Genomic DNA, 25,975 nt, shown 5'->3' on the forward strand with positions numbered 1-25,975 from the left:
CACACATTTCCTTGCTCTCCTTCAAAGTCATGGACGTTTTTTAAAATTAATTGTTATTGCATGCATGTATGCAAATACATATACATAAAGACAGTCCTACATGGCAGAGAATGGTTTCGTCCTAAATCCCACAAATCCGGCTGAGAAAGAATAGACTATGGTGCACTCACTCCTGAACTAAGTAGGCTAGCTATTTTGTGGAAAAGTTGGCATGGAAAAAAGTATTATACAATACATCACATCAAGCTAAATCTAATATACATCAATGAAACCACTCAAAACAGAGCTGTTTGAATTCATTTAGCGGACATATTAAATCATTACAATTCACTGTAATGTAGAGAGTAGCTTAGAGGAATTTCCTTGAGTTTCTCTCCATTTAACTTGATGTTGGCTACCAACTTGCTGTATATAGCCTTTATTATGACTCTGACATGAACTCTGGTGCCCCCTATTTGACCACTTTCCCTTGGTGGGGAGGCCTGCTGGCACTCAGAGGAAGGGTAATCAGGCTAACAGGATGGGACCTGATAGGCTGTGATCATATGATGGAGGAGGAGGTCCCCTTTTGTCACAGACCTAGCAGAGGGGAATAGGATGAAAGAGGGAGGGATAGCGGAACAGGGAGATACAAGTGAGGGATAACAACTGAGAGGTAATCTGAATAAATTACTTAAAAAAAAAAAAAGAAAGTAGCTTAGAAGATGGTAGGCTGGTATACTGAATTTGTATTCACTTGCATTTTAACTGAATATTCGGGAGAGTAAAATCATTAAAATACCCTACATTCCCCTGAATAGTCACAAGCACTGACTTGCTTTGGGTTACAATCAGGTGTTCAGCACTAAAGAACAGGCAATGATGTCTGGCATGATTTAGTGGGGAAATGAGACCTTGCTGTCATGCATGCATTCAGGATTAAATATGACTTTACTATTTTTAGAATAAAATTGATTAACTTCTTCAAATTACTTTTTTTTTTTGCTTCTGAAAATAACTTGCGATAGTGCCCTGATCAAGCTAACCTAAAAAGCTAGCAGAAGACTAAATTCCACATTTCTAATAAAACTGGTTTCTGAAAACAACATTTCAATGGCCAAAGCATTTGATTCTTCACAGCTAACGAGACTAGAGAAGAAAGCAAGCTTTCATTACTTGCTCATATTTCCTGGTCACAACTCCTCAATATCTTTGGGAAAATCAATGAGGAAAAACAATGTCATCTACGTATCACCTAAGTAACCAAGAAAACAAATTAATGTGCTTTTTCATGCGTGGAGGCATGCTCCTTAGTATTAAGGAATTAAGGTGTGAAAGGAATAGAGCCATTCCTAGTGGAGCTTTGCTTGATTCCTGCAGGATCCTCCCAGAAGTACATTCTCCACAGGTCTGGCCTTATTCAAGTTTGGGACTTGTTCTTGGTTGCCAGAACATTTACCCAGATGTTCAAATGTCTAGGTATACTGATCAAATCGATCAAATCTAAAAACCCAGTCTCTTTGCCTTTTGACACCATGAGGGACATTTCCAAATCATCAAGTTTCAGTTTTATTAAACTTTGTGAAAAATATTTCTTATTTATTTCAGCTCCAGTGCTGTCTTTGGGAACTTCTCAATAGCTTTGGCTTACTCCATTATCTCAGAAGTCACCTACAAAGGGAGTTTGGTTATTTTTTAAATTAATTAACTATAATTTATTCATATAACATCTCAATTGTTATCCCCTAGCTTGTATCTTCCTGTTCCTACCCTTCCTCCTTCTTCCACTCTATTTCCCCTCCCCTAGACCTCTGATGGGGAGGGGAGTTTCCTCCCCTACGGTCTGACCACAGCCCATCAGGTCTCATATGGATAGCCTATATCCCCTTCCTATTGTTTGCAATACTGTAGTGTTTCCTTTTTTGAGACTTTTATTTCTCACCAGTGAATGTTCTCATAAATAACGATAAAGAGGTTATGTTTGGGTTTTCTCTCTATTCAGGTACCAAGTTACACACATCTGTGACACCTACAGAGTACCCCTAGAGCCTTCTTTTATCATTGTTATAGGTGCGGCTTTGGTTATTCATACATTAGACAATCTAACGCAGTGATGATGGTTTCAACAAAGTAAAACTCAACAAACAACGTGTGAAAACTTACTGCAAGCATTCAGCAAGTACTTGGTAGTGCAACACGGCTGTGCTTCCTTGATAGTATAGTGGAAAGGACAGACAACTTGGCAAAGAACCAAATTGTATCCTTTTGAGACCCTATTAGAAATGACTCTTTCTTAAACAAAAGGTGGAACTTACAGGAAGGATGAGTCTTGTCAACCTGGCAGGTTCTAGACTGCCCAGGAGCCATCTCTGGGGATGCCTGTGAGGAAGTTGCTAGCTTGGGTTATTGGAGGTGAGAGACTCATCCTAAGCGTGGATGGTGGCACCATCCACACTTGAGTTTCCTGGATTGATTGAAATGAAGAAACAGAGCTGACCATTGACTTTCTGTTCTTGCTGTTTTCTGACTCTTTGGGATGCAATGCATTCCTCCTGCTGTGACTCCCCTTTAATGATCTGACTAAACCCTTAAACTGTGAGCCAGTTCCTTCCTTCCTTCCTTCCTTCCTTCCTTCCTTCCTTAAGTTGCTTGTTGCCAGGCATTTTGTCATAGAAGTGAGAAAAGAAGCTAACCCTGCTAAGCCACTGCTTTCTCCAGTCTAACCCTGACCCTGACCCTCAGTGTGTTCTGGATTTGCCTTCTCCATGGTGCCTTTCATATGCTAGGGGTTCAAAAACAAAATGAATGCTTTATATCTCATGATGTTTTCCATTCCTGTAATCTTAGGTAACTTTGTATAAACCTACAGGGTGCTTTAGCAGAAGGAACTTTGGTAGCTATGCTAAGTGTGTATCACTTAGCAGACTGAGAAGTGACTTGCTGAGCTAATGGAACAGATAGGATAAAATATGGACTTTGGCTTATACTCCAGATCTTTTACCACTGCACCAGGTACCATAGTGCATTGATACCAAGGTAGGCCTGATGCTGTGTTTAAACACATGAATCAGCACCCTGAGATGGCATGGGAAGGCGATAGGGGTTTATCCAGGCTCCTCGGCTGGAAGCCACTGGTTGTAGTCCCTAACACAGTATAGGAAAATCACTGCGAGGTGAAGAGCACCCAGCATGAGGGTCACAGCAAAGATGTAAAAGGATATTCCTGAGAAATAAGCAAGGAACTAAAGCTGATGTCAGAAACATGTGTCAGGGGGTAATTCCTGGGGTGTTTCTCTTTTGGAAGCAAGTCTCTTACTTTCTCCACAGTCCCCAAAGGCTGGTCTTCGTCTTTCCTTTCTTCTGTGAAAGTCTACTGCACACAAGATGCATTTTACAATATCTCTAAGCATGGCAAGGATTTCAAAGGCTTCTAGGCAGTATGGAACTGAGCAGAGAGAGTTTTGGGTAGAGTTTCATTATTCTTGATTCATAAAGTGGGCAATATGACCCTTTTAACCACTTAGACAGAATGTTGCAGAGGAGAATATTAAACGAAGGAAAGGGTTGTCATTTTGTAAGATCCCCATACAATCTGCACCTCAACAGAAAATGGCAACTGTGCTGATCTGAATGAGGTACATTTCAAAAGAAACAAAAAATTAGGCTATTGTTCAAATTTCATTCTAAGGTCTGTTGTAGCATTCTGGAAGTGGGGGTAGGGAATAACTATCCAAGGAAAGGGGGGGATATGAGCTGGACTCAAAGATGTCAAAGGCTGTAGTATATTTTAGCTTGAAGCACTCTTGTATGGGGTGGTGAAAGGTCATAGTTTTCTGGAAGCATACACAGCCTATTTCACAGCCTCCCTACTCTTCCCCTTCACATAAATACAATACCACAGCCACAAGCTTTCCCTACAGGAGGACGTTGGTGATGTGGACTGCGAACTACGCCTGAGAACGCGGGTCACTGCTGAACAGATGCAGAAAGAAATGGACAGTGAAAGCAAGGCTTAACAAAAAAATTGAGCAAGAAATAAAGATGAAGAAAAGGTTGTTCAGGTAAAGACATAAGATGAAACCTAAGAGAGTTGTGTAATGAAGCTAAAAACACTGCTGCAAAATGATCTGTGTCAAAGCCACCTTCATCCTTCATTTTGTTTGACTGTGGCTGGTTTTGCCAAGGGCAGACAAATCTCGTTGCATTAGATAGAATGTTTTCAACAGTAAAATATAAACAGAACTTTATTAAAAAGAGAATTAGGCTTACATCTTGTCCATTAAGGCCAGCCAGACCAGTGTCTCCTTTGGCTCCTGGTTCACCCTAGAAAGAAATAATTTAAACAATAAAAAAAAAACGCACTTCAAAACCTTTACTAAGAAAAATCAAGAGAGTTATGTTGTTTGGATATATATATAACAAAGTGAATAATTTGTTAATCCCCTGAAAGAAACACATATTTAAAAATAAGCAATTCTGAGCCCTAAAACCAAAAAAGGTCAAAGGAACACAGCATAAAAAATGATTAGAGTAGAACTCGAAGAAGCATTATTTCTTTTCTTTTATAAGCAAGATAGAACTTTCCAGAAGGCAACTTGACAATATATGTCAAGAATCTTAAATCAGTTCCTTCCACCTGGCCCTGTGATTGTACTTTAAGAATGTATCCTAAGGACATAACCAGATGAAAAGCTTAAGGCACCTTACAACAAATGCAGAGCATTTACGAGACACATTCCGCACACTCAGGAACAAGGACCCAATCCAATAAATTACTGCACATAGATGAATGAACTATAGTACAGCTACGGAAGTCATGTCATGATTTGATTATGCTTATTTTATGCTATAAAATTATTAATATCTAAACAGTAGAATGAACTTCTCTCTAGATTGTTTATATGACCATTATTATTTTTACTTGCAAATTATTAAATTAAGCACTCACTTTTAAGAAACAGTACATTAAAGAGTGAAATACTTTAGAAACAGAAATACGTATGTGTAGGTCCAATAATCTAAGATTATTAGTATCTAATGGAATGAATTATAAATAATCATTGGAGTATAATAACACACACACATTAACAATAAAATGCACAACTCTAATTTTCACAGCGAGTGAAATGCAAAGAGGAATTTAAGCCTACAATATTGGGTGAGGACTTACTTCAGAGCCTCAGTGCCCACTGGCCACATCCACATGTGTTTGGATTATTATCTTAAAAAGCCGAAAACTGATTCTCTATCCAATGAGATGGCCCAGTGGGTAAGGACACTTGCAACTAAGCCCAGGAACCTGAGCTCAATCTCTTGATCCCACATAGTGGATAGAGAGAATTGACTCCTGAGTTGTCCTTTGATTCCCACAGGTGTGCAATGCCACACATGTCTGTTGTTTTCCCAACCTACCACTCACAAAACATGAATAAACTTGATTTTAAGAATCATTTCTCAATTGTCCAAGGCAATGAATGACCTCATTTTCAAGTGTTTGAGGTCCACACATTTTATATCACGACAGAAAATTCAATTGAACTGTGATGGTGTAGACAGAGAATATTCCATTATGGCAGAAAGTTTAGGAGTTGCCAGTATAGCACTATGGGGTGGTGCTAACGGAGTGTACGAAAGGACTCAAAAAATAACTGCATATTCAAAATGACAAGAGTCCTATTAACAGGACTAATGAGATGACTGGACAGTTAAGGATGCTGCCTGCTCTTCCAGAGGACTCCAGTTCAGTTCCTAGTAGTCACATGATGACTCAAAACTGTCTGTACTTCTAGCTCCAGGGGATCTGACATTCTCTTCTGGTCTCCAAAAGTACCAAGCATGCATGTGTTGCATAGGCATACATATAGGCAAAACATCTATACACATAAAAATAAATTTAAAAAAGAGTTTACTTGACAGAGAAAAAATTTATATACTTACAAAATAAGAAAATATTGTCTATAAGACATATAACAGTTGTTAATAAAAATATGGTGAGATTTGTGGCTTAGGAGAAAGAATAGAATTTCATGGGTGCCATCAGCAGCATTTAAAATTTAATTGACAACAAACACAATCCTGAGTATGAATTAATTCTGGGGCTAGTGATTTAGGTCTTTGGTAAATCATATGCCTAAAATAAATCATGTGAAATCTGGAGTTCAGCTTCTAGCACCCAAAAAGAGAATAAAATAAAATGATTGTTCCTAAAGAATAACAAAATAAACGATATACCTAAAAATAGTATATGTTCTTACAAGGTCGTTTGAAAACTTTGCACTGGCTGAAAAAAAGGGCAAAGTGAGATGAGTGGTGGTGGTGATAGAGATGGTGAGGATGGTGATAGTGATGATGATGATGGTGGTGGTGGAGATGGTGAGGATGATGGTAGTGATGATGATGGTGAGGATGGTGGTAGTAATGTTAGTGATGCTAATAGGGTGACAGTGATGATGCAGTGAATAGAGTTGATAATCTGATGAAGTTAACTCTGTAGGGTAAGAGAAGGCAATATGACAGAAAGCTAAAGAAGCAGCATACTGCTTCAAACTGATCTCCAGTTAACTGAAAAAAAAAATAATAAATGTACAATAAGCACCAACATTCTATCTGTGGGAAAACTAAAGACAAGAGAATTTAAGTAATATGTCCAAGGTTCCTAATTCAACTCAGGCACCCCAATTTAAAGCCAGCATTCTAAACCTATTAAATTCACTTGTTTTAAAACATTTTCAATTATAAAGCTGAAATACAGCACAGCTGGATCGCTTCAAAGAAAGAGGCAAAGTTGCCCAAAATGTTCATGGTGTGTGTGGGTCCTAGAAAAAGAGGCCCTCAGGGGCTGGGGAGATGGCTTGCTGGTCTAGAGAACTCACTGCTCTTCCAGATTACCAAGCTTTGTGCCCAGCACTGACACCAGGTGCCTCCATCTGCCTGTAACTCCAGCTCTTAGGGATATGATTGCTTTGGTTTTCATGGACACCTTTGCTCACAAGCACGCACATGCATGCACACACACACACACACACACACACACACATACACACACGAAAAGAATAAATATATATTTTTAATGTTTTTAAAAAGAAAGAGTAGAACTGGGTGGTAGTGGCACACACCTTTAATCCAAGGACTCAGAAGGTGAGAGGACTTCTGTGAGTTCAAAACCAGCCTGGTGTACAGAATGAGTTCCAGGATAGCTGGGGCTACACACAGAAACTCTGACACACACACACACACACAGACACACACACACACAGACACACACACACAAACAACAACAAAAAGTAGACGGAGGAAGAGGAGGAGCCTGGGCAGTGTTTTTATTGAAGGGCGTGCAACTGGCAGAGGAATGGTGGGTAGTAAGTCTGTTTACTGTATACCTACATACCTTTATGTCTGCCACCTGTTTCTTCTAACCTCATAGTTCTTGGCAACACTTCGATTTTGGATGTCCTCTACTCTACAGAGTATTTAGCACCATCCCAGGCCTCTTCTCACTATAAGCCAGAAGCCAACCTGTCCTCTACTCCACCTGTCCTTGATAACAGCAAATAAGAATTGTCCATAGACATTTCTAAATATTCCCTAGAGGGTAACACGATTTCCAGTGAAGAAAAAACATTAATAAACTTATTGCATGTATGGTGTGTACAGGTAGTATATTCATGATACGAAACATCTCAGTGATCAAAACATATGTTGTAATAAAAAATTAAAATAATAAATGTAATGTATAGTCTTCTACTTAATTATTAATGTATCAAACAAACACCTTGTAACTATTAAAAGATGAAAAGAGCTGGGCAGCGGTGGTGCAGGCCTTTAATCCCAGCCCTTGGGAGGCAGAGGCAGGCGGGTGTTGCTGTGAGTTCAAGGAGTCAAGGCTACACAGAGAAACCCTGTCTCAAAAAAACAAAACAAAAAAAAAAAAAAAAAAAAGAAAGAAAGAAAAGAAAGTATTGTTGAATGTAGCAAGGGCTCATAGGAGACAATGCAACTTCAAGCATAAAACAAAATATTTATACTAGAGAAAAGGTAACATGCTTTGATAAGTTATTAACAAACTAATAAGATTGCCATAAATAAATCAGTGATACATTAGAAAATTATTATTTGGGAGAATATTGATTAAAATAATGAATAGGCAAAAATTTTTCAGTATTCATAAGAAAAAGAAGTATATTCTAGTTGGTTGTCAAGCTAAATGTGTAGATGCAAAACACCAAAGAAATACAAAGGAAATACTAGATGACAAGTTTGTTTTAAATGGAATCAACTGATCAAGTCCTATACTGAAACCAGATGATCTCTACAGATTCTCTGTTTTAAATTCTATCATTGTTTGAAAAAAAAAAAAAAAAAAAGAAGTGGTGGGTTCTAAATCCAGACAAGAAAAACATACATTCATGTGTTGCATATTTAATAAATCTCAAACAAAAGAAAGTTGAAAATAGTAACCAGCTGTTTCTTTCTTTCCAGTGGAAGAAAATGAGTAAGGACAAAGCTGTAGCATTAAAAGTTTAATCTACAATTTAAAGGAAACACTTACTTTGACATTAGAGAAAATTAGGAAGTGAGATGAGCATAAATTGTTTCTTGGTATTTGACTCAGTTTTAAAGGATGAAATACTAGAAAAAAAAAAGTCTGAAGATTCTTTTGAAAACATAACAAACCCTGCAAAGATTGACTGATGGGAACCTAAAAGCAATTCTAACCAAGTATGGAGGGCAGTGGGATCTAAGTTCCACTGATGGTTTTCCTGTTGTCCATTCTTTCTTGAAGCTAATATTAAAACTATATGAAAACACAATTCCCTTCCAAACAAGACTCCAATGTGCTGTGTACAAAATGTAATATGCAGTCAAGTAGCAAAACCCTTTTACAGACAATTAATTAACCCTAAAATGTTTATAAAACAGGTGGTTATTAATATTAGTGTTGTATGTTTATATAGATATACTAAATAACACCACAGGATGGACTTCACATCCCAGGAGTTGTGCTTTATGAAGGACAGACTCTCTTTTTAATGTGTCTGTGCGTATGAGAGCGTGTGCCTGCTGAGAGGTATGAGATGTTGGATCCTCATAGGGTTGGAGTTATAGGCAGTTGGAAGTCACTCAACACAGACACTGGGAATCGAACCTAGGTCCTCTGCAAAAATATGCTCTGTAGCAGTTTGAATAGAATGGCCCCCATAGGCCCATATATTTGAATACTTTGACGACACTTGGTGGAGTTGTTTGAGAGGGATGAGGAGAATTGCCTTGTTGGAGGAGATGCATCACCATGGGTTAGGGGGAGGATTTGAGATTTCAAAATACTATTCCCAGTGTGCCCATCAGTGACTCCTGCCTGTGTGGATAGAGACATGAACTCTCCGCTATTCCTGCCACCATGCCTTTGATGTGCCATCATGGACTATAACTATCTGACAATATAAACCCATTTAAATGCTTTCTTTTGTAAATTGTCTTGGTCATGTGTTTTGTCACAATATAAAAGTCAACTAAGACATGTCTTTAACCATTGATCCATCTCTCCAGACCCTTAAGTGCTACATTCAATTCTATCAGAAACCAAATGTGGTTAGTATTTTAATCCCTATTTGTTTTGTTGATGTTGTTTGTTTGTTTGTTTGTTTGAGACAGGGTTTCTCTATGTAGCCTTGGGTGTCCTGGACTCCACTTTGTAGATCAGGCTGGCCTCGAACTCAGAGATCCACCTGCTTCTGCCTCCCTGAGTGTTGGGAATACAGGCGTGAGCCACTGCACCTGGCTCCTTTTTTTTTTACTGGTATATCTCATAGACTATAAGAAGCTTCCATGGTCAACGAACTTCCATTATTCCAAGTTGCTTATTCAATAAAAGTACAAACTCATTAAAAACTTTCACTCATTTGGTTTAAGTTCCCTTTGTCCATAGGCATAGGGCTCTCTTTGATTTTCAGCTGCAGCTGATGCACAGCTCTATAAAGTGGTATAGACTGTCAACGCTCCCTTCAAACTCCACCCTCCCCACTTTCTTTGGTTTTCTGTTTCTGAGATTGTGCTGAAGCCAATTAATTAATGCAACCCTGGAAAGACAGCGTAGAATGGTGAGAGGGATTGATGCTCCTGAATTATCAGAGGTTGACCTGATTTAGTCCGTTAGCACATCAGCTTCTAGAGAGAGACAACTCTAAGCCACTATCTTCTGGTGTCCTGAGGGATCTCTGCAGCATCCAGTCCCAGGTGCCCTCAATGAGAAGCAGTTCACAAATACAACCTGTACTCCTCCATGGTCAATTATCACATTCTCCTCCTTCCTTCAGTCCTGTTCTTTGAGATCTGTTTCCTATTCAGTACTTGAAGAATAAATCTTTCATGAGACGCGTTCAGTGAGGTTCTGCAAAAATCTTTCTAAGGATTAAATATAAGGTCTATGACTTGAAACAAACTGAAACACTAAATGCTTGTGTAGCTAAACTTTTTCTCTAGTCATTGGCATTCAAACAGAATGGTGTGGTGGCCCATGCCTTTCATCCCCGCGCTTTTGAGGCAGAGTATATCTCTATGCACTCAAGCCTATCCTGGTCTACAAACCTGAGTTCCAGGTCAGCCAGACAAGACTATAGAAAAACAAACAAGCAAAACCAACAACATATTCAGAAAGATGCAGTCTTTGTGATGATTTGATGGTCTAAACATGAAACAGTTCTGGTTAAGAAATAGTTTAACTTAAAGCCTATTATTGTTTCTATAGTTGTGGCTGTCAGTTAACTCAGCTAATTGCTGCAGGAGGAAAATTACCCAGCTGATGTTTATATGGGTAGTGCAGAGTTCAAGATTCTTAGAATCAGCCTTTGAAAAATATACAAGTAGACAAGGGCCATTCGTGTTCACTAATGTAGTCTCAGAATTTCCAGGCTCCTTAAGCCTGAATTTTTGGAATAGAGACAAAAGAATCATTTTCCAAATTGTTCCCATAATTTCTGATGATGACAAGCCATAGTTTACCAATGCACCATGGGAAATACAACAGTGCAGGGCATTAGCAAACTGAACATTATAGCCTACCCCTTCCTATCATGCACAGCTGCAGTTTCTATATTACAAATGGCAAACATTTAAAAGCAAGTCCTTTTCAGATTAGCTGAGACATGAAGGAACAAGACAATAGGAGTGGATAAAGAGGAAAGCTGAAGAAAAGTAGGGGAGGGGCAACTGTTTTATGTAGGAGAAGGCAGCACAGTGATAAATCCTAGTTAGTGGAATAGAACAAGAGAGTGGTGCTTTGGGGGAAAGCCAGGTCCGAAGAGATGTCGAAGGTAGGAGATAGATGATGGGCAAAAGCAAGACACCAAATGAAACATTCCGTTTTTAGTATATGTGCTGCTGAAGCGAGCACACCAAATGAAACATTAAAGGCCCATTTCTCAAAGTGAAGAATCTGAGCCGACTCAGCTCAGATGTGCACAGCTAGGAAGGCACACAGTAGGTCTTCCACAAATAACTTTCTGATGAAAATCATGAAGAATCCTGAATAAAATGATGGGATTTGAAATAGCAGTGTCAGGCTGACTTAAGCCTGGTGCCACATGTAGAGTAAATTCCCTAAACTGCCAAATCATCTGTGTAATGGTCTGACCATTTCCAAATTATAGCAGTGTCAGCAATAATATTTCAGACCATTTCCAAAATTCCCCATTTCATTTTATTTTGCTGATGCAGAAATGAAATGAAACACGATACACATTTGGAAGAAGCAATTCAGTCTCTTGCAGCTGCTGCCTGGTATCCAGACAGAATGACAGATCCAGGGAATTCTCCATAATCATCGTGGGCCAATTGCAGCTTGGTCTAGGAACCATTGCTCTCTTTGCCATCTCTAACTCATTTCTTGTATAACTAGAATAAATGTATTAGAGACCTTTTTTCTTTGCTGGTTTCAGAACAAGAAGTTTCTAAAATATATTTTTAAAAATGAATTTCCACTCACTTATAATTAACAAGATGCTGAGCATAAAGAATTTTATGATAGGAAAAATCAATCACAATTTTTTCCTAAGCTGTAGTTTCCTTACCTTGTGCTAAGAGTATCACCTAGCTCCTGGCTTCCTTTGACCTAACCTCTTGTGGACAGTGTTTATGAGCTGCCCACAAATGATTTTTGCCAAGGTAGAAACATCAATTACTGTAAATTCATGATGCTGAAATTCAGTACTGTGAACTGTGCAATTCTTTCCTCTAGACTGAAACTTTCCTTATGGAAAGTGGAAGAAAGTTCACGCAGACTCAAAAAGCTAACTGCAAGGCTCAGGAAGCCTGGAAAATTACAGAAGTCTCCAAGCCTACTTCCCAAGCTTAGAAAACCCTGAACAAGTACTGAGGACCGAAGATTCTTCACTGGAAAGCTTTCTCAAGTCTTCTCTCAGGCCGGGGTAGGCTTTCTGCCTTTGAGTCACCCACATTCTTGTAAAGAACCCCAATAAGTCCATCGGTTCACCAAGCTAGACTTGAACACAATCATTTCCTTGTTCTCTGACCAGTTCCATCCTGGGGTGAACAAACACTTGCTCAAATCCCCCAGAATAGTCACACAACATAAGGTAAAATGAGATAGTGTCCATAACCACAGAAAAATGTTCTTCTGGGGTGCAAAGAGTAAGGTGAGATGCTAAGTACATTGTTATTAAGTCACATAGAAAAATGTGAGTGATTTTCCTGTGCTTCCCACGACGATTTTTATCTGCACTTTTCCAACATTTACACATTTTAATTTGTTTTAAAATATATAGTTTTAAAGAGTTTATTTTATTGCTATTACTATTATAAATTGCATGGCTTAATTCTCTTCACTGGACCTTGACTGAAGAAATGTACACAACTATACATTTGAGATCGGAAAACATTTTCAACTAAATTAGATTAAAATTGCTATAATAAACAAGCATGGGTACCTCTACTGAACTTTGGAAACATTTATATAATTATAAGCTCACTTAAATTGTGAAGAGTTAAATGATAAAAGAAATTGATAGCATCACAGTTTTATGTAAAGCCTTATGCTAAGCATTGCGGATATAAAAACTTATCATTGCTGTTTGGGGAAGAGCAATCTATGGTAATTAAAAAGGGAAGCCACAGTATTGAAAGCTGCATGGGGTCAAGGGTAAAGAAAGTACTAAAAGAAGTCATGCTCAGGGAGTGTTTGTGTTGCAGACAAAAGCTAAGTTAGCCCCTGCAGTACATTAAAACTTAAGTAAACTGTCATTCTAACAGCGGACACAGCTAATAATGACAAGACCCCAGGGCTAGGCAATTTTTTTTTTACTGACCAAACAGGGGACAATTTTAGTATCAATGAGGACAAGGTCAGTAAATTAAAACAGATCCATTATATGAAAAACGAAACAATAAAATATAATTGGTAGCCATTTGCAGATGCTAACTTACTTTTTTGAAAATTGTATATAAGTGGAAATAATAGTTAACAAAACGTTCTAATTGATGAATAATGGAGTAATTAGGGAATTGATTCAAGAAAGTTTCTTCCTGGTGATAAATGGCTGTTATACACAGAGAAAGGTATTTCAAGGTAGCTTGAGAGACGCCTCAGCTGCACAAGCATGAGGATCCAAGTTCAGATCCCTATCACCTATATTAAAAAATAATATCAAAGCCCTATGTGAGGTGAATGCTCATGGCCTAAGAGTTGGTGAGGCATAATTTGGCAAATTCCAGGGCCTTCTGGTCAGCCAGCCTAGCTAAGCCAGTCACCTCCAGCTTCAGTGAGTGAGCTTGTCTCAAAATATGATGTGGGGAGTTACTTGAGGAAGGTACCTAAATGTGTCCTCTGTGCTCCACATGTAATCACATCTGCACACTAGGTCCACACAATACATGCATGAATTAAGATGGAATGGGAAAAAATCTCAATAACTCAACTAGAAAACTTAAAGAGAAATTTAACAAGTGGAGTGAATTAAGCAAAAGACAGAATATCAGAACTCTAACCTAAAGCAGAGGATCTAGACAAAATAAGCAAGAAAAAAAAAAATCAAAAACCCTCCATAGAAAAGGAAAATAAAGAAAATGTAGAAAACCAGAAAAAACAAAACAAAACAAAAACTAAACAACAATAACAACAAACTACAACACAACAAATCTTTGAATTATAAGCATAGATGGGGGGGGGGGAAGAATTCCAAGTCAATGGCATAGACCAAATTTTCACCAAGATCATAAAAGAAAAGTTCACCAAAAGAAAAGGAAGAAACACCTACACAGGTACAAAAAACTCACAGAACATCAAATAGACAAGATCACAGAAGAAAAATCCCCATGCCATGTCATAGTTAAAACACTAAGTATACATAAGAAAGAGTATGTAGTGAAAGATACAAGAGAAAAAAAACCACAAGCACATATAAAAAAAGACCTGGGTTTTCTTTGAAAGCTGAAAGAGCCTGAAGAAATTCATTCCAAGTCCTAAAAGAGTATGACAGCAAGCCTGGACTAATATACCAAGCAAAACTACATGCTAAAATTGAAGGAGAAAGAGAAAATTGCCATGATATAAACAGCCTTACAAAGTTTATGTCTACCAAACCAAACCTAAATAAAATAAAGGAAGAAAGATATCAGAATGAAAAGAGGAATGAGAATAGCTAGAAAATTGTGGGGAAAATATGAAGCTATAATTATTAAAATAGAAAATTCAACTGAAAACATATGAGCACTAAAGTTTAACAACATGATGACTGCAATTAACACACACATTTCAAAATTACTTTTAATACACTGGCCTCTGTTCTCCAACCAAAAGACACAGGCTGGATAAGAAACACAATCCGTGTGTGTGTGTGTGTGTGTGTGTGTGTGTGTGTGTGTGTGTGTTTTCAAGAAACTCATCTTAACATTAAAGATAGGCCATGCCTTATAGTAAAAGGATCGATGAAAGGGCTACAATTAGATGGAACCAGGAAGCAAGGAGACATCATCATCCTGGCATCCAACAAAACAGATTTCAAACTAAAACTAATCAGAAGAGATAAAGAGGGGCAGTTTAATCAAATTGTGAGAACAGTTAACCAAGAAGATATAGCTATCCTAAATTTATATGTACCAAACTCAAGGGTGCCCAATTCAATAAAAAGAAAAATCTACTGATGGAACTAAAGACGCAGAACAATATCAACCATACAGTGATGCCAATACCTCACCTTTTCCAAAACGTAGATCATCCAGACAAAAAATTAGCAGATAAATGTTAGAATTAAATGGCATCATACCTCTAATAGACTTAACAGATATCTACAGAATACTTCACCCAAACACCAAAGGATACAGATTCTACTCAGCAGCACATGAAAGCCGATCTTTACAAGTTCAAATCTTTACAAATTCAAAAAGAATGAAATAAGTCCATATATCCTATCTGACCACAAAGTAACAAACTTTAAATTGGCAACAAACAAATCTCCAGGAAATGCACAAACCCAGAGATTAAACAATTCGTCATTGAGTGATAAATTGTCAAAGAAGAAACCCAGAAAGAAAAAATTTTCTGGACCTAAATCAAAATGAAAATATGACACAATGAAGCCACTGTGACACATTGGATACATTGTTATGAGGGGGAATTGAAAGTGCCTACATTAATTCAGAGTACAAATCTTAATGATGCAACTCAAAAATTTGGAAAAGAAAAGAAACAAATCTAATTCCAGTCAATGTCAAGAAATAATAAAAATCAGAACAAAAATAAATGAAATAGACACAAAGAAAAAAAAATACAAGGAATCATCAATTCTTGGCTTTTTGAGAAGGTAAATGAGACTGACAGATCCTTGGTTGAACCAACCCAAAGAAAGAAATTTACCTAAATAGACAGAATCAGAAATGAACAGGGAAACATTACAACAGATTCCAAAAAAGTTCAGACAGAATATTATAAGAGGAACTTTAAAACCATTATTCAATTAAATTAGAAAATCTAACAGAAATGGAGATTCAGCCAAACCTGAATATTAAACTAAGAAGTGACAACCTAAACACAACCATAGCAAAGAAGATTGAAGTGGTAATAAAAAGTCTTCCAGTTAAAATACAAAGCCCAGGGCTAGATGGATTCAGCGAAGAATTATACCAGATTTTCAAAGAATGTCTACAACCAATCCTTCTTAAACTATTCCAAAAGAAAGAAAGAGAAAAATTTAAATTTCTGAAGAAAAAGAGATGAGAAAGACATTAGAAAATGAAAAGACATCCCATATTCATGAATTGGTAGAATTAACTGTGAAAGTGACTATTTTACAATAGCTACTTATAGAATCAATGCAAACCCAATAATAATCCCCTTGCCATTCTTCACACAAATAGGAAAACTATCCTAAAACCAACATAAAACTAGAAAATCCCCCAGATAGCCAAAACCATCCTAAGCAAAAGCAACCATGCTGGAGGGATTTCCAATTCTTATATAAGATATATAAGGTATAATATATAAGTTCTTATAACATATAAGATACATTATAGATCAGTGGCTCCCAAGCTTCCTAATGCTGAGAGTCTTTAATATAGTTCATTGGGTTGGGGTGATCTTCCAACCATAAATTTACTTTCATCACTGCTTCATAACTGTAATTTTGCTATTGTGAATCATAACGTAAATATTTGTGTTTCCAATGGTCTTAGACAACCCCTGTGAAAGGGTTATTTGACCACAAAAGAGGTTGTGTTCCACAGGTTGAAAAGCACTGCCATAGGACCACAGTAATAAAAACAATGTGCCACATACACAAAACTAGGCATATAGACCAATGGAATAAAACTGAAAATTCAAAATGAGTGCACTTAACTTCTGCCACCTAATATTTGACAAATACACCAAAAATGTACACTGGAAGAAAGGAAAGTATCTTCAACATATGTTCTGGGAAAATTGTATAGCCATACTCAGAAGAATGAAATTAGGGATGTAATATATGAGTGAAGAATTAAAAAGAAAAATAAGAATGAAATTAGACTCATATCTATCACCTTGCAATTTTTTAAAATTCCAAGTGGATCAAAGACCTAAACATAAAACTGAAAACACTGAAATTGCTAGAAAAATACCTGGGCAGCACCTTATATAACATAATTTTAGATACATAAAGATAAACGCAGTATGTGTCACATGTACACAAGTAGAGTTGTTCTAGTTACACATATTCATTGATAAACTTGCTGATATCTAAGAATTTCTTTAATAGGTCAGAAACCCGGAAACAAAGGCAAAAATTACTCTTTTGAAAACTATGTCTAAGATTACATATGACCTTGTATGCATGCCCCGAATATAAGAGATTCAACTCATTGATCTCATCACAACACTGTGGTTACATGCTCCTATTTTATCTTCTGGATGTATGATAAAATAAGAAAAAGGTGAACTGTTGTCTCACTGTTAATGAAAGGTAGAGCTTTTGATCTTTGGTTGACATGTAGTTTGTAGATGATTTCTGGCAAATTCTTCTTGTTAGGCAAGATCTAGTATATACAGAAAGAAACAAAGAAGGCTATCCCTGAATAGAGAAACTATCAAAGACATATAAGGACAACATGTTACTGAGTTTGGGTTAGAGCATGGGATTTTGAACAAGAGACATTTTATGAAATGAAGCTGGAAGGGCAAGCCAGACCTGGTTGTGAAGTCAAAGTTAGGATTATCTGGACACTTTGTAGTCACTAGTGTAATATTCGCGCCCATTGAGCAAAATCCTTGCATCCTACTTTTTGGATATTGAGGTAAAACTATTGTGAAAGTCCCCAGAGAAAAAGAGTAAATATAGGTAATTGAGTTAAGGGACAACTCCAATCATCTAGGAAATTCAACAGAATCTGGGGAAATGACATGAGGATGATAATTAAGACAGTTATGAGAAATGACTATAATAAAGAGTAGAAAGAAAGTGGCATTAGCAAAAAATGACAGGTTTCATGTCGGTGCAAAGCCTTGAGGATGGTATTGTTATCAGTGCAAGTAGAAGGCAGCAACGTAGGAGGAGATCAGATCCACAGTTCTCCACTGAAGGGATACATAGGGCCCGGGAAGACAAGTCTAGTAGGTAATTGAGTGAATGGACCTCATGCCAGGAAAGCACTCAGGTTTGGGATACAAAATTGGAAACTTTTCTCCTGAGAGATAGATGCATGAAGTAGTAAGACATCTTTCTTAGTCAGGGTTTTATTGCTGCAAGGAAACACCGCGACCAAAAAGCAAATTGTGTAAGGGTGTATTTGGCTTCTACTTCCAGATCACAACTCATCATTTGAGGATGTCAGGACAGGAACTCAATCAGGGCTGAATCCTGGAGACAGGAGCTGATGCAGAGGCCATGGAGGGGCGCTGCTCCCTGGCTTGTTTGTCATGGCTTGCTCAGCCTACCTTCTTATAGAAGCCATCAGCCCAGGGATGGCACCACTGGAAATAGGCTGGGACCCTGCCCATTGATCATTAATTGAGAAAATGCCTTACAGCTGGATCTCATGGAGGCATTTCCTCAAGTGAGGCTCCTTCCTCTCTGATGACTCTAGCTTGTGTCAAGTTGACACATAAAACCAGCCAGTACAACATCCATGGGAGAACAGGATGGTGGTTTGCTTTCCCTCCTAGGAGTGGTACGTGCTTATTCACACGTGCATCTTGTTATCTAGCTCTCTTTTATTTCCTTAGAACATTTAGCACAAAATTCAGTAGACCTTCTTGTTGTGTTTGTGAAGGCGTCTGAGAGATACCAGGAGTGTTTGCAATAGAAGGGCACTTCGAAATGGTCCAGATTAACTGTCCTGCTGTCTATGAAAAGATAGTTTATTCTAATACTTTATCATCTGATATCTACTGGGGAGAGGTCAACAGCAACTTTACAATGGGGACAGATCTTATCCTTGGTAATTCATATGTAAAATTCTACTTTATGTTCTGGTCTATATTATTCGAATAGTGGAGATACCAATGACACATGAGAAGCAAATGAGAAATAACCTGTGAGTTTCCCACTCCTTTCATGTAATAAACCCCCGTGAACACTGCAGTTAGTGACCATATTCTAATGGAGAGGGAACATTGGAGTAATGCTGCTCTTTCGTGTTGGAATCATTTCTTATTTGACTTTAAAAACTCCCTCAAAATATAAAGATTTGTTTTCTTTTTTTTAAGAATTTACTTATTTTTATTTTATGTGCATTGGTGTTTTGCTTACATGTGGGTCTGCGAGAGGGTGTCAGATCCCCCTGGAACACGAGTTACAGACAGTTGTGAGCAGCTGTCCTGGTTGGAAGAGCAGCCCATGCTCCTCACCATCGAACCATCTCTCTCCGGCCCCCAAGGATTTGTGTTGGAGAAGGGAGATGATCACAGAGCATTGGTGAGGTGTACATAGATTCCCAAGCTTAGAATATTGAGTTTAAAGCTTCATTTTAATCTCCTCAGTTTTTCCTTCTCAGAACAAGATGTTCAACACTTGGTTTCAAACTTGTCACGTTTTAAAAGCCCCTCCTTAGGTACGTTTTATAGAGCACTTTTGTGGTATTAACAACCCACTTCCAGTCAGGGCCCTCTAGAGCAGATGGAGGATGCCAGCAGCTCCTGAGCCAGCACAATCAGGAATCCTGTGCAGCAATCTAACTGCTCCAAATAGCGGTTCTGCACAGCTGGGAGGAGGCATTGTTTGAGTCGAGTCCTCCAAAGTGAGCAAATAGAAGAGATGAGCTATAAGTGTGTCCTGCCTGCCTTTAACTCCTGGAGGATGGTTGCAAGTATGTAAGGGCCTCTGGATGAATCCACATGTTACAAGCATGGTGTGGCATGTGAAAACAATGGCCAGTTATTTTGAAGAATTCATTTAAAACTTATGTCAAGATTTAGAGTTTAAGCTTTTCAGGGGCAAATGGAGAACTTCAGTGGCGTCTTGTATCTCGGCCAGACAGAAGTACAAATTTTTACTGAAATGGGGAGGGGTATTGTGTGAATTTCTACTATGATAAAGAATTTCTTAAAACATTATTATTATCACATAATCCCACATTTGATAATTCCAATTTTTTTTTAAAGAATATTGCAGAAAGAGAGAATCCCACAGTGTTTAGACTTCCTTTGTATTTGTTTGTTTATTTGTATGTTGATGTAACACTCGATGAGTCAGATACCATCACTGTGGAGTGGACAGAGATGGTAGGTTTTAATTTGATCCGTCAAAATGGGTTTTGCAAAAGACCCTGAATCTTAGAAGTAAAAAGAATCTGTGGTAGATAACTGCATTCAAACTTATATTGAGTCACAAAGCTGGAGGACATCTCATGTGTGCCAAAGTAGACATGGTTTTTTGGCTGCAGACAACAGATACTAGGTCTGGTGTAATAATTTCCCACGGGAATGTTTACAGAGTTATCACACTGTGTGGTGGAAGCATACAGCTGGGGATGAGGGCAGTGTTCCTTATAGAGGGGACTACAGTTATTTACTGCACTATGTGCATATATGTATTTATAGATGAAAATAACCACTATTGTTCAATCTTTTCTTGTTGTGCAAGGATCTCTGAGGATACTTCTTACAATGCAAACTTCTAAGGCAAATGGCTGTTTCTGATCTAGTGGACCAGGAGGTTTTAATGTAGGCAGTCTGCAAGCCATGTTAAGAAAGACACTGAGAATAATTTATATCTGGTGCTTCTCATTAAAGTATATTCATTGGCAATTAACAATAAACTCAGCTTAAACAGAAACACATACATTCACATTCTGACATGCAAAAAGGATTTTTTCAGTGCACAGCAATATGTCATAAAATGCTTTGCACAGCCACTATTAATTTTAATAAATTTTTCTATGTATGTTATTTAAAACTAAAAACAATAAAATTAACCATAAAGCACCTTTATTTTTCTAATAGAATAATGTACTGGAAAATATTTTTCTATTTTTCTGTTTTCATAACTAAGCAAAACAAACATATTCAAGCTTAAATAGGTGAAGCAAAATCTCTAACTAAAATATGAAAAAAAAAGGAATGCGTGTTTTAACGAGGTCCTAAACCTGGTTTTCAAAAGACCCTACTGGGTCCACTGGAACTGTTACAATCTATTAAATTCAATTTATATAAGTGGAAAGTCCTTATTATGCATTTTATGATAATATGCATTTTAAAATGTCCCATGATAAATATCTGTACTACTAGACCATAATGGTTATTAACTCAGTAAAATTAATAATATGCCTTTTAAATGATCCAAACTTTCAAAGACACTCAAGGGAGATTTATTTTTTAGTGAACTGTTGAAATAAAGGAATTCCTACAGTTTTGTGAACAAAGCAATATAAGCTTAATGTATTTTTGCAAATGTTCATAAATAATAAATGAAACTTAGTTCCAGGATCCGGGTTATTAGATCTTCTGCTCACATCTTTTTTTCACAAGTGTGTTTGTACCCACTCTTATCATACTTGTAAGTAGTCCTAATTTTTCTGACTAGGTCACGCACAAGTGGATCTAAATGAGATGTCAGAATCTCCCTTCATCCTTTTTTACTATTCTAACAGTCCAGGAGTAACCCTTGGGTCACATAGCTCAGGACCACAGGAATGATTATATTGCCTTATGCTTGGCATCAGTCATTTCTCCCCAATTCTTGTGAGGTAAGCTCCTTTGCAAGCCTTCCCTTGTTCTTTCAGAGTGAGGGATCACCTATGTGGAGGTAAGAATGCTCCCCCACTGCAGTTCTTGGGATCACTACGACTTTGACTCTTGCACTACTGAAATTTCAGCACTGAAGAATTCAAGTTTTGCAATGCAGGTGGAAATAACTCCTCCCTAAAGGCTTGTGTTGGGGCGCACTTTATGTTTTGAACGCTATGAATGATGATATTAAATATTAAATTATTCCCCCTTGACTGCAGATAACTACTGTCAAAGATCTGCACAATACCCCCTTCCCCCAAATACTGCAGTTCACACACTATGTTGAACACTGGCAGGATGGAAATCTAAGAACTAAAAGGAAGTTGAAAGTATAGAAGTGTTCGGTCATATGGCATAATACTCTAATTAGTCTTCCTGTGGCTGTGAGCAAGTATTCTGGAAAAAAATGCACCCTGGGCATGTAAAACATTTATTTGGCTTTCAGGTTACAGTCCATCAAGGAGGAAAGCCAAAGTAGGGACTCACGCCAGGAACCTGGTGGCAGGAACTGAAGCGGAGACCATGAAGAAACTTTGCTAACTGGCTTGCTCCTCTCACTTCGTGTTCAGCCAGTGCTCTTATACAACCTAGGCTGGGCACTCCTATATAAATTAGCAATTAAAAATTACTTCACCGACATGCTTACAAGGCCCACAGGCCAGTCTACTCAAAGCAATTTTTCAGATGAGGTTCTGTCTTCCCAGATGCAAGGTAGACAATTCCAACTATGACATATGGTGACCTAAAAGTCTTAGACCTTGTCTCAAGAATAAGGTGGCAAGAAATCTAGGAAGACATCTTTTATCACTTCATTAATCTTTGGCCACCATTTATGTACCCACGGACCCACATGTATATTACACATACACCATGGGCACGCATGCACGTGTGAACACACACACACTCACACACACATTTACATACGCACTAGATACCCATTAATAATTGTAACACAGGTTGCCTCTACAATGACAATTACAAGGCATTACTAAGAGTGAAGAAAACCTGGGCCACAAAGATGGTTCAGAGCCTTATAACACAACAAGCAATACTCTTGCAGAGAACCAGAATTTGACTCCCAGCACCCACTATGGGCAGCTCCTGCTCCAGGGAACCCAAGGCCTCTGGCCTCCATTGACATGAACACTCACACACGAATACGCACAAATACACATACATACAGGTAGTTGAAAAATAAACCCTAAAAAAAGAATAAGAAAAACCTAAGTAGCTATATTATGAATTAGATGGTTCTATATTGTAAGATAAATTCCAATCAACTTACATACTACAATACCAGCTCATTCAAAAATCTCAGCAGGTTGCATGTGAGAGCTAAATTGATGAGTTAATTTTGAAATTGATATGCAAATTCTAAGATACTAGTTTGCCCAAGACAACCTTAAAGAGCTAGAGATGTCTGTGTGTTGCCGAATGCTTACTGTAGGTGAGTTACCTATGCAGTGTCAAATTGTTACAAGGATGGAAAATAAGCAGGAGCAGATTATAGACCTCTTCCCTCATTTTTTTTTTCTTTTGAGACAGGGTTTCTCTGTGTAGTCTTGGCTGTCCTGGACTCGCTTTGTAGACCAGGCTGGCCTTGAACTCACAGTGAGCCACCTGCCTCTGCCTCCCGAGTGCTGGGATTAAAGGGGTGTGCCACCATTTCCATTCTTAAGTGCTTTAGTATTTGCCTCTTCTCTGTCCCACTAGTAGTGGCGTTACCATTACTCTCTTCTCAAGTCTGTTTCAATTTCATTATTGATTATTATAGCAATTATCTATAGCTGCTTTTCCACCCATCAGTACATTTCTCATGTGCTATACTTTTAACTTAAAGATTTCCTAGGACTTGAAATAAGCTCAGAAGTAGACTGTTTGGTTACTGTGTCCAAAGCCTTATGTTTGATCACATGGACCATTTTAAAAAAGGAGAAAAAAGTCACCTAAAACACAAACACACACACATGAACACACACACGTGCACACACACACATACAAATATTATATACATAAAATAGATATTTTAATATGTTAATAATATGTTAATAAATATACAAATAACATGTTTAAATATTGTGTAATATTTATACATGAATGTCAATACCTAGAATCCATGAATATATAATGCAGGTAGATTTAGAAATTGTTATGAATTTAACATTTGTTAATACAAACTTTATGAAACTCACACTGACACAGTATTTCAAAATATAAAGGTATATACAATATACCTTTCATGTTTTCAAGTTAAACAGTCAACCATTTCTAATGCTCTTATTATTTTATTTTATTTACTTTTTGATGAGCTGTGTATCAGGCCCCGGTCCCTGAGCTCTCTACTGTTGAGCTATATCTCTAGCACATTCGATTTTTCAAATGGGTTTCTACTCATCTGGACATCAAATTATTATCAATGTGGTGTATGCAATTCCAGTTTATTTATGAAAACTCACATAATCTCACATAAGTGGATACATAAGTAGAATCTTATCTTTTGAAATAATTGGCCATTACATACATGCAGTTTTACAATTTTATATTCTCTTTCAACATTACTTTTTATAAATTAATTTGGATTACTCGTACGGCCCTATTTTCTTCACTATTTCCTTATTATTCTGTGATAGAGCTGTACATGACTTATTCAATTAGTTCCTGTTAAGGACATTGACCATTTTCAGTTTTGTATCATTACAAGTAAAACTGCAGTGAACACCATTGTATTCCTCACAAACTAAGCGATCTACGTGGTTTGTACTGTGTACATAAGTGATGCTTATAACATTTGTGGGCCAACTGCGTAGATCTGAGTCAACGGCTGAATTCAGCTGACTCCACTAGGAATTGCATTAAAGCTTTTTACTCCTTAAAGCCATAAACACCATCATTTGCCTGTGACATACTTAACAGCAGTAGGATTCTCGAGATGGTGATTGCTAGGTAAAAGGATTATGAATTTTTCATTTCTGAACAGATGTTGCCAAATTGCTTTCCCAAAGAGAATATAGCTCTGTGCATACCACCGGCTATGCATGGGCATGCCTGTGCCCTTGAATTCCATCCAGCAACAGGTGCCAAATGGGTGTTAAGTCACGTCTCATAATTGCTTTAAATTACACATCACAGACTACCATTAAGCTCCAGCTTTACTGTGTTAACATTGTGAGGCTGATATTTGGGGACTGCTTGTTCGTATGTCTTACACATTTCAAAACTGAGTTACTTGGTTTTCCTCTCATTAGAAATTTAAAATCCTTTGGAAATAGCAAGTGTTAGTTATTACTACATTAATAGAACTTTCATTTTTAGTTGATTTTGCTAAGATGGCCCTGTACCATTGCAATGCTCAATTTTTCTGTGTATAATAGAATAAGCAGGCTACCAAGATGAGACTTGATAGCCTATGACCATACAGTGGGGGAGGAGGTCTCCTTCAGTCATAGACCTAGTGGAGGGGAATAGGGTAAAAGTGAGAGGGAAGGAGGAATGGGAGGCTACAAGTGATGGGATAACAATTTAGATGTAATCTGAATAAATTAATAAAATAAAATTAAAAAATATTCTTAAAGTGAACAAAATACAAAAAAAAAAAAAAAAAAAAAAAAAAAAAACCCACACAATCTTTTTACTCTCCTTTCTTTTTATATTTTGGTGTACATATCCTGTTCTTAGTTTTCACAAATACAATACATACACTTTGCTTCACTTTTTACTTAACTCTTTCATCCATCTGGAATTTATTTTTATTAGGGATAAGGTATCTTTCATGTGGATAAATTCAATAGTTTTAGAGTCTCTGTTGAAAAACCCATCCTTTCCTACTTGATTGAAACATAAGAGTTATTCTGATCATAGAATAGAGAGGTCAGGCTCCGGGCTCTGATTCTTGCTCCTGTATGTGGTATAATATTTACAGCAATGCAGAAATCTTATGAGAAGTTAGTGTGATGTCCTTCTCAGCCTTCCATAAAGATGAAATAAGGAATGCTGTGATATGTTAGCCTGGCAAATTATCATGTGGGCAGAGACCCTTGTGTGCAAACCTGACTGGACCTGAACTCAGTCCTTGGAACCCATGGTGGAAGGAGAAGTGAGCTTGAAAGTTTCCTCTGCCCTCCACAGGATGCCACCCATCCTTTAAACATAATAAACTCACAGGGTGCCATCCATCTCCAATAATAATAATAATAATAATAATAATAATAATAATAATAATAATAATAATAATAATAATATAATGCCTTGAATTTTTTAAAAAGAAAAATGATGATAATGTCAGATAACATT

At 37.4% G+C, this 25,975-nt stretch overlaps 1 protein-coding gene across 1 annotated transcript in view; it reads right to left on the reverse strand.

Annotated features, from left to right (window-relative positions):
* The window catches only part of Col19a1 (collagen type XIX alpha 1 chain), a 326,054-nt gene that overhangs the window by 193,337 nt on the left and 106,742 nt on the right, over positions 1 to 25,975 (reverse strand). Inside the window, exon 12 of the mRNA XM_051152999.1 lies at positions 4,249 to 4,302. Coding sequence (XP_051008956.1) covers positions 4,249 to 4,302 — 54 coding nt within the window. The remainder of the gene's footprint in view (positions 1 to 4,248; positions 4,303 to 25,975) is intronic.

This window comes from Acomys russatus, chromosome 11 (genome assembly GCF_903995435.1).
Source record: "Acomys russatus chromosome 11, mAcoRus1.1, whole genome shotgun sequence".
NCBI classification, from domain to species: Eukaryota; Metazoa; Chordata; class Mammalia; order Rodentia; family Muridae; genus Acomys; species Acomys russatus.